Raw genomic sequence first — 9,594 nt, 5'->3', positions numbered from 1 at the left:
GTGCTGATAGGAGTTAAATTGTACCATTAACAAGTTTTAAATTTACCAGAAAATAAAATGTTGACAATGTATTGATTATTGGTTGGATTGAAAGTGTTGTAGCCCACTATCTTTGAAAGTGTAACTAGATGTTTGTGTTGTGCACAAATTACTGAAAGGAATAAGAAAATTGTTGTTGCATTTGTATTTTTTTTGTGTTTCCAATTTATTTTTAATCAAAAGATGTGTACTGCTAGATAACCAACAAAAATGCATTGTTGGTATGCCTATAAATAACACCTGATAATTTGCTAATACTGCAGTACTCGACATAAAGAAAAGTATATAGGAATAATAAGATCAACAGCAATTGATATTTCAAAAGTATCAAAACAAATATACTTGTAAAGTATTTACTAATTTATCACTGTCAAATCTATGCATTTATTCTCAAATCTATTGTAGATATATAAATTGCATAAATTGCATACAGACCCAACGTGCCAGCCATCATAATAGACTTAACCAAATTTTTGCTTTGTTCTTTATCTTGTTTCATCACTGGATCCTATTATTATTATTATTAGCAAAACCTATTATGATTTTTCATGCCTTTCCAGATTCACTCTGTTGCTTGTACTTTTTTGTATTTTTCCATACATGTCAGTCTATCTCATACGAGATAGCTTATTTATGTTTCTATTGAACTTATTGAACTTACTCTTCCAAAAACTTGACTAATTTAAGAGGTCTAATAGAGTTGCTTTAATTACACTTTATTATTGTTTCTTTTAATCAATACTCTTATTTGCCCTCTATCCTATAGAAGAAATGGAATACATGTACATTTATTATAAAGGAGAATAAGAGTAGCAAACCAAAAATTTAGCCCCCAGGTTTCTAATCGGGCAATAAGCATGAATAATAGAGATACATACATACAAACATACATACATATGCATAGTAGTAATGTCGGCTCTACAAAAGTAAATAAAATCAAAATGAAGCAATCAGAAAGAAGAAGTGGAAGGAATCAATGGCAACAAACTCAAACTCCACCGGCTACTCTCCAAAATGGTGGAACATAAGCTAGTGCGAGCTAGTCCAAGTTTGTGCGAGTGGTGCGGTTTGGAATTTTGGCAAACCTAGTGCAAGCTGGTAAAAGGAATGTAGGTTCTGAATCTTCGAAATGGTGGAAAATAAGCTGGTGCAAGCTGGTCCAAGGTGGTGCAATTTGGAATTTTGGCAAACCTAGTGCGAGCTGGGTCGAAGCGGGAATCCAATTTGCTCAGAGCGGGAAGGGGAGAAGGGGGACAAAAATTCACAAGTGAAAGCTAGCTTCAATCTAGGCCATTCCTGCTAGATGTGCAGATCCAATGGGTACCATTTTTATCACTTTTTTTGTCCGCATGGCTTGTATGAGGTCGGTTCCTATCCTAGACTCACTATATATATATATATACGCATACATATGTATGCTCAAATGTGTGTGTGTATATATATATACATCTATAGATGTCCATACATATATTCACACATTTAAATATGTACACATAAACTTTCAACAACATATTTTAACAAATATAAATGTCCACACATATATTTTTTACCATGTATTTACAAAAGCTTTCAACAAATGTATATTTATACAAATGTATATTTATACAAATATATATACATGTATATATCCATACATCATAATACACATATATATACATATGTATAAAATGTATGTACTTACAAACATACACATAGCTATGTGTACATAAACATATATATATACAATTTAATTCAATTTTTTTATTTTTCACATTTAATATAGTAATTTATTCAAAAATGGCAACCTTTTAAATACACCACTATAATTCGCAAACAAAGTATCAATGGAAAGCTAAAGAGATGAGGAATACATTACTAACATCTGTTGAGCTCAACTTGATCCATGATGGCCAAAAAATGAAAGGAAAATTTTGGCCAAACTCTCCTCCAATGTATCTCCCAAACGGTTTAGAGTTTGGACAAATAGAGACCATTTTTAAGGTCAGGGGATCAAAAATTAGGGGGAAGGGCTGAACTAACGGCCGAAAACCATCAAAAAACCAATGAATGGGAGATCAACGACTTGCTAAACGATCGAAAACTCGACCATCAACGTCACCTGGCTATGGGCTCTCATGCTTGCCGGTGCGTGTCACAATCCAGTGATTGGGACACAACTAATCAGCCGATTAACGAAGAGAGAGGGAGAGAGAGAGAAATTATTTTCTCTACCAGGAGAAGAAGAGAGAGAAATTATTTTCTCTACCAGGAGGATAAGAGAGAGAAGGACAAGGGGAGAGGGAAAAAGAAAAGGAAAAAGGAAAAAGAGAAAAAAAAAACGAAAGGAAAAGAAAAGAAAAAAATATTTTATTATTATCTTTTAGGGTGACACGTAGCACCATTGGTTAGTGAAATGTGGCGCTATCAATTGGTGACATGTGGAATCTACTAATTGGTGCCACATGGCACTCATCAGGGAATCTTCTAACTATTCCACTACCTATTAAAGTCAGTTCTAAAAAAATTAGGCTTGAATTTATAAATGCATAACTTTTTAACTGTAGCTCCAATTTAAGTGTGTCATTATTCTACGGACTTATATGGATGACCACTATCACATACATGAGTTATCATCAAAATTCATATAGATAACAAGTTAACTTTGCGCTCGTTGATCAATCCGGATCACATTTTGTTTTAACTATAACTTTCTGTTCTTAACTCTAATTTTTGTGTATTACTAGTCTATGGACTCATGTTAACGAGCATTTTTCCATGGTACCTCGGCCAACACAAAATCCCTCTCACAATAAAAAGTCAACCGTAGAATACACCTGATCAAATTCGATCAACTTTAGAAAAACCCGGTCAAAATTTCAAACTCAGGGCTATTTTTTTGGGTCAGGGTATTACATGGGTAGTGACAAAAGTTGCAGTTGAGCAAGGTCACTTGGCTAAGTTGAGGAATTTTGAAAAAGAGAATTGAGAAAGGTATGACTTGTGTCTTTGAAGGCTCTGATACCATAAAAGATTTAGTGTCAGGACTCGTCCAAGATCCCTCACCAGAACCCTAGACAAGCGTTGATCTGACAGAAACCTTATCGGACCCTCTAATAGAAAATCTGACAGAACCTCCCATAAGGGTTGGACTTACTACAAATTTTCTGCACTGAAAACACACTTCTATATACACCACCTTATTCCTCCCACCTTGCTACAATTTAATTCCACAAATTTGCAGCACTTCAAATGAATAACAGGGAATCAATGCATAATTAAACATATAAGCGTCCAAAATAATATACAGAGCTTTATCAAGATACAATTAAATATGGAATTTAATACAACAAAGGATAAAAGAAACAATATAAGATAGCGAAGAAAAGTAAGTAAGGCTCCCTGAACTTTCAGCAACGAATAAGATATCAAACTCGCCTCCTGATAATCAACGTCTACTAACCTAAATCTAGGGGAATGGAATTTAAAAATATGAGATGCTAATAATTTCAGTGAGTGGCCCTAACTATGACGTAGTTATAATAATAATAATAATAATATAACTACAAGATGAACTTTATTGATTAATAATAAATAATCAAATAAATAATAAGTAGTTAAAATATTATTTTCTCTCAAAACCCTCACAGTTCACTCAGTTGGAAAAGTTTCAATTTTAAAATATTTTCGCAAAACCCAATAATTGTACCCCAAAAATCAAGGACTAATTAATTAAATAAATTATAAATAAAATACATTAAATTAAAGATCTAGAATGTATAATAAGAAATAAGAAAAATTTTAATAATAATTATTAAATTGTACATAAAATGTCATAAATAAAATAAGCAAAATCACAATAAAATTTACATTTAAAATAATCAAGGAAATATTAAATTGAATGGAATGCAATAATTTAGAATGCACATAAAATACAAATATTAATTTAGAACTTAATATATACATTGAAAACATTTTTTCAAAAAAATCCAGTTATTAAATGTAGATTAAGATATCATTAGATAAAATAAATAAAATCATAAATAAACTTGGATTGAAGGAATTTGGCATAAAACAAAAATAAACTCAAAATATAAAATATAAAATTTATTATTTAAATCAATGAAATAATCAAGAAAAACATTTTAATAGATTTTAAACATCAATTTAAAATAGATAAAAAAAAATACAATAAAATTCATGCTACAATGTCAAATTTAAATAAATAATATCAACATAGTAAAATAAAATTCTAAAACACCAATTTAAAATAATTGATAAAATAATTGGTTTGAAATTCGTATCGAGAAAATAACTTGACGCACCATACTATATACTAGTGATGTCCTTCGATATCCAGCGTCCTGAACATCATCTGGCGGGAGGTTAAAGAGAGAAGCTTGCATACGGTCGCTTAAACCGTCATCCCGGCCATAGAGGGGGGCGGCTATGGCCAATATCAAACTTGCTTGCCCGCGGTCTGATGGCAACTCACGGGAGACATTACAACCTGTGCCCTTATCCACATATACAGTACAGAACACCAGTACTACATGAGTGCGTCTAAAATCAATTACTAAATTTATTATTAAAATACCAAGTTTTTCCAAAATTCACTATGGAAATTATACCACTTTTCAAATTCACAATCCCAATTTTTCTTTAATATCACCAGCATAAATCCATCGATAATATATATAATTTTTTCCATATCATAAAATCAATCAGATAATAATTTAAGCGCATAAATATATACATATTTTTTTTGGAAGCACCAACTTGAACAAATATTTTTCTTGAATCATTAAAACCACATGAAATTCATTTATTCTTAAAATCATGTAGACGCATTTATTATGCATCATAAAATCAACATCAAACTCAACAATAATTTTTGGCAACAACACATATATTAAAACCATAATTCCTTTAAAATCCCAAATATATTTTTGGCAACAACACATATATTAAAACTATCATAAGTTAGCATTGTAAATTTAAATGGAAATTCCTTCAGATATTAAACATATATTAAAATTCACATGAAAGCATTTCTAATTACACAGTATTCCAACAATAAAATTTAACAATTATTAACAAAATTCCATATCCATAAAATTCTTGAAATCAAAATATTTTTTAATGCACAAATAATTATAATTCATTCAATTTTGGCATCAAAATTCCTAATATAAGTTTACTAAATATTTAACACATGAAATATAATTTCCAAATACATAATCAACACAAAAATATATACAATTTATCAACCCAAAATAATTTTGAAGGTGAGTCACTCACCTTGAGCACGCAATTCAACCAAGATCCTCCATCGGATCGATTTTACAATTCACACGTATTCCTAAAACATTGACAATACACAAACCGATTAAATTAATATTTTAATCGGATAAACTATATACAGTTATCGGAAGGATTTAATACAACCGTTAGCCAAAATTTGTAAACAATATGCCAAAACGAAGCTTACAACACGAGGATTAAGGATTGACCCTTATCTTCCGGAGATCAGACCCAAGGTGGCCGGAATCTCACCGGGAAGGTTTCGATCTTTAGGTCCTTGGATCTCACAAACCGCCATGAATTGGAGGAAACTGACCTCGGATTTGGGTTTAGGGGGTTTGGATTAGTGGGAAAAGGTGGGCGGTGTGATTGGGAACTCGCCGGAATCAAGTTTTCCAACGAGCTGCCTTGGTCATCGAAAACCATCACCGTTGGCGGCGCGTCCAGTGGCCATTGGCCGTGATTTTCAGAGGAAAGGTAGATCGAAGGACGGGTGAATGGATGGAACTGGTGGTGAGGCAAACGGATGCCAGAATAGGGAGAAATCTGGGTTTGAAGCAATCGGCACCACCATCGAAAAAGCCTCGATTCGAGCACGTCGGCAGTCGACTGGCCGTGGAATTTGGTGGGCTGGCCAAAAATGAGGAGATGGAGGTGGTGGGGTGGCACGTGTATAGAAATGGTGGCCAAAATGGAAGAAACGATAGTGGCCAGTTGGTGGTGGCTCTCTCTCTCTCTCTCCTCCCCCCTCTCTCTCTCTTCTCACCCGGCTCACACACGGGGTTTGAGCCAATAAGAAACCATCCTATGGGTGTCACTGTGCACTCACAAGAGTGGCTGAGATTTTGACATGTGGCATGTACTGTGGATACATTTTACACAAGCATAAAATAATACAAAATATTACAATGTTAGAAAAACTTTGCAAGTCCATAACTTTTCAACAAAATGTGCAAATTAGACGTGCTGCTAGTTTATGAACTTGTATCGACGAGTACTTCACAACCATGCATGAGTCAAAGCTCAATTTTACAAAAATAAAAAGTCAACTCCGATAGCCTCGGACAGTTTGGACCTAAACTTGTTTTGCCCATAACTTTCAAACGGTAGCTCTGTTTTTTTATGTACTACCAATCGACAAACTTGGGTTGATGTGTACTCCACAATGGTGCCTCAGCCAACGCAAAATTCCATCCAAAACAAAAAGTCAAAATTTTGACCCACTCGGTCAATGGTCAATCTCGATCAACGTGCAAAAATTTCGATGTACTTTGGGAGGGGTGTTACATTTAAAAAACTATAAACTCGATGTATATTGTGTTAATAGTATAGGTATTTATACTTCTTCAATAGGCATTAGATAAGCTTTGCAACCCCTGGATAAATGACTACATATAAGATACATATTTATTACACAGTTACAACTGGACTAACCAAGTAATAGCTTGTTATCACCATACATGTAAGGTAGTTAGCTTATACTTTATCATATTTCAACTTCTACAACTTTCAACATATTCTTTTGCCCCCTTTATGAATCACCAGACCTTAACTCAGGGATGAGTTTCCTTTTAACTGGGGGAGTTTGGTGTTGGAAAATAATTAAGATTTTATTTACCATTTTTAAACTTTCTTTATTTTTAGTATAATTTTGTTTTCTTGGTCTTCAGGTTTAGGTGTTAGTGTCAATCAGGGTCAATAAATAAATTCCTAAATTAAATACTATTCCTTGGCCCTTAATTAATGGTATTAAATTAATTAGTTAATTTTCAATTTTAATGTGTTGATATTAGGGCTCTCTATAAATGGAGGCATCCTGTAATGTTACTTGCATCATTGAAAATAATAATAAAAAGTTCGTTTTCTTTCTAGAGAATTATTTTCTGTCATTATCTTTTATTTGCTCCCTCTTCGTCAATCCGGCTACTAGACAATAGAGATGTGTTCAAGACTCAATACTTTTTGAAATTTTTGTGCAATATTAGTTACAAGTAATATGGATTTTTGTATGAATTAACACAAATGTTTTTAAGTATAATAATCAGGAATAACTATACTCTCTACTCAAAAGCATGTATTACACTCATGTATGGGCTAAAAGGTGGACACTCTGAGGATAGTCCTTCTCAATTTTTAAATTTTTTTTTACTAAATTCAAACCTGATAACAATGCTTCTTTTTTTTTTTAATTATACTATTATAAAGAAGTTTAATTTGTGTTGGAATATAAGATATTCAAGTATAATATTATTTTTTAATATAAATTTTGTTATTTATTACTATTGATGATAATCATGAGTTTATATAGAAATTTTAATTGGAACATTTAATTCTATTATTATTATTTTTTTTTTTTGTTTTTTACTAAATTCTTAAAAATGAACCCTTTGATAATAGTATTACTATTGTCTACATTAATCATTTCGAGAAGGACTAAGCACTTTAAATTAGTTATCAAATAATAATTATATTTTTTACAAATCACATTACATATATTTATATATAAAACATTATTTTTCATCATAGATGTCGGAAATAATGAAACCATAAAAAGTAACATATATTGAATTTTATGATGGGAATATATATTAATAATGAATAAATGAAACTTTAATTCTTACAACCCTATGTTACATCGTTGCAAATCCCAATTAAATTAACATATTAATTGTACTTACACAAACCAACATAATGAATTAATGAAATTTAAATGTATGTGTATGCAGAGCCTATCAGAAACATCAATTGATGGCTCACCTTTTATTTTTCAAACCAACAGCTTATTAATTTATATGTCCTACTATTCATTTCCTCTTAGATTTGGTGGCGGTTTTTTAATATCTATGCATAGTTGCACATCCCATACAAGCACTTGTTCCCTTTGCTGCACCTGTTATTGCAACTTCCACAGTGTTTCTCATCAGTCATTGGCTTCACGCACTTTCCTCTGCAGCATATCTCCGCGTACTTGCATTTCTTCCCACATCTGCCGCAGTTTACTCTATCACTCGATGTGTCAACACATTTCTTCTTGCAGCAATCTGGACCGGGGCTGTCCTTGGCGCGACACACCTTCGGGTATTTGTTGCATGTCATCTGATTTCGTGACGCAAGCAAGCGGCTAATCCCCCTAAGAGGAGTCAATGTTGTCTGTCGTTGGTCTTCGGTCTCGGATAAATCCTCATCATTTGTAGCATTATCATCCTCGTCGTTGTCGACAAATGTTTCACCAGCATTTGGTGTTGCAGACAGAGCAATGGTGCTCAAAGCCATAATGAGTATGGTTAGCAGAAGGAATAGGTTTTGGGATTTCATGTTTTGTTGGTGCAAGAACGGAAGGTAGAATATTTTTAAAGAGAGACTTGGAGGATATGAAGGTGAAGATATGCTTAGGAAAAGTTTGTGTGGGAAGGAATGTTGGGTGGTGGCAAGTATATATAGAGGAGAGTTATTAGAGGGGCTCATAGGTATCTTCAAAGAGTTGGACTCAAAGTTTACATATGTTTTTGTACATGGCGTATTTGACGTTTCTATTAGTGGGTTGGTCCAATTCGAAGGGCTTAAAGTTAGGCTTTTGAAGAAATATTATACTAATAATTAGGTTGGGATGCAGAAAAACACAAATTATAGACTCATAAGGTAACACTATGGGGTAGGCAGGTTAGGCTTCTCTTAATAAAATATTAATTAATTCTTAATTCCTACGACGTAATTGGGATTGGTTAGCTAGCCATAAGAAAACGAAGGATAAAATACCTTCTTTCAACCTTTTTTTATTTTTATTTTCCTAGTATTTATTTTATTATGCAATAAAGGACAAACTAAGTACAAGAAGAAAAAGGTAAATCCAGGATTGAAAAACTAAAAGAACAGTACGTATATTATTCGAGTTAGTTTTGAATCTATAAGGTAAACTATTATTTATTCAAGAAAGGTCAGCAACATGTGTACTGGGGATAAGCATTCGTTATCTTTTTTTGTTTTTTGGTCAAAAAACATTTGTTGTCAAACTTTTATTTTTCTTTGTATAATATATTTGTCGAACCAAGTTTACTGTTCGTCTTTGAATTTTGAAGCCCTTGTTCATCATATAGGTGTTTTTGTGTGCATTCAAGCGAGAGCAGAAATTCCTTTTACGTACAAATTTAATTGTTTCTTATTTGTGTTTAATTGAACACACATTCGAAATTGTACATGGGCTCAACCTCATGGGGGAAGAGTAAAAAGAATTTTTGAAAGAAAAACAATTGTAGAAGGTGTTTGACGTAATTGACT

At 32.6% G+C, this 9,594-nt stretch overlaps 1 protein-coding gene across 1 annotated transcript; it reads right to left on the bottom strand.

Moving 5' to 3' along the window:
• Nucleotides 1-7,858: 7,858 nt before the first annotated feature.
• LOC125419649 (stigma-specific STIG1-like protein 3) lies at nucleotides 7,859-8,735 on the bottom strand. Its single transcript, XM_048466008.2, has one exon. The coding sequence runs from the start codon at nucleotides 8,632-8,634 to the stop codon at nucleotides 8,161-8,163; it is 474 nt and encodes a 157-aa protein (XP_048321965.2). The 5' UTR covers nucleotides 8,635-8,735; the 3' UTR covers nucleotides 7,859-8,160.
• Between the last annotated feature and the right edge of the window lie 859 nt (nucleotides 8,736-9,594).

Source organism: Ziziphus jujuba, chromosome 1 (assembly GCF_031755915.1).
Source record: "Ziziphus jujuba cultivar Dongzao chromosome 1, ASM3175591v1".
In the NCBI taxonomy this organism is placed as follows: Eukaryota; Viridiplantae; Streptophyta; class Magnoliopsida; order Rosales; family Rhamnaceae; genus Ziziphus; species Ziziphus jujuba.
The sequence above is the reverse complement of the archived record's forward strand: the minus strand, read 5'-3'. Positions and strand labels throughout refer to the sequence as shown.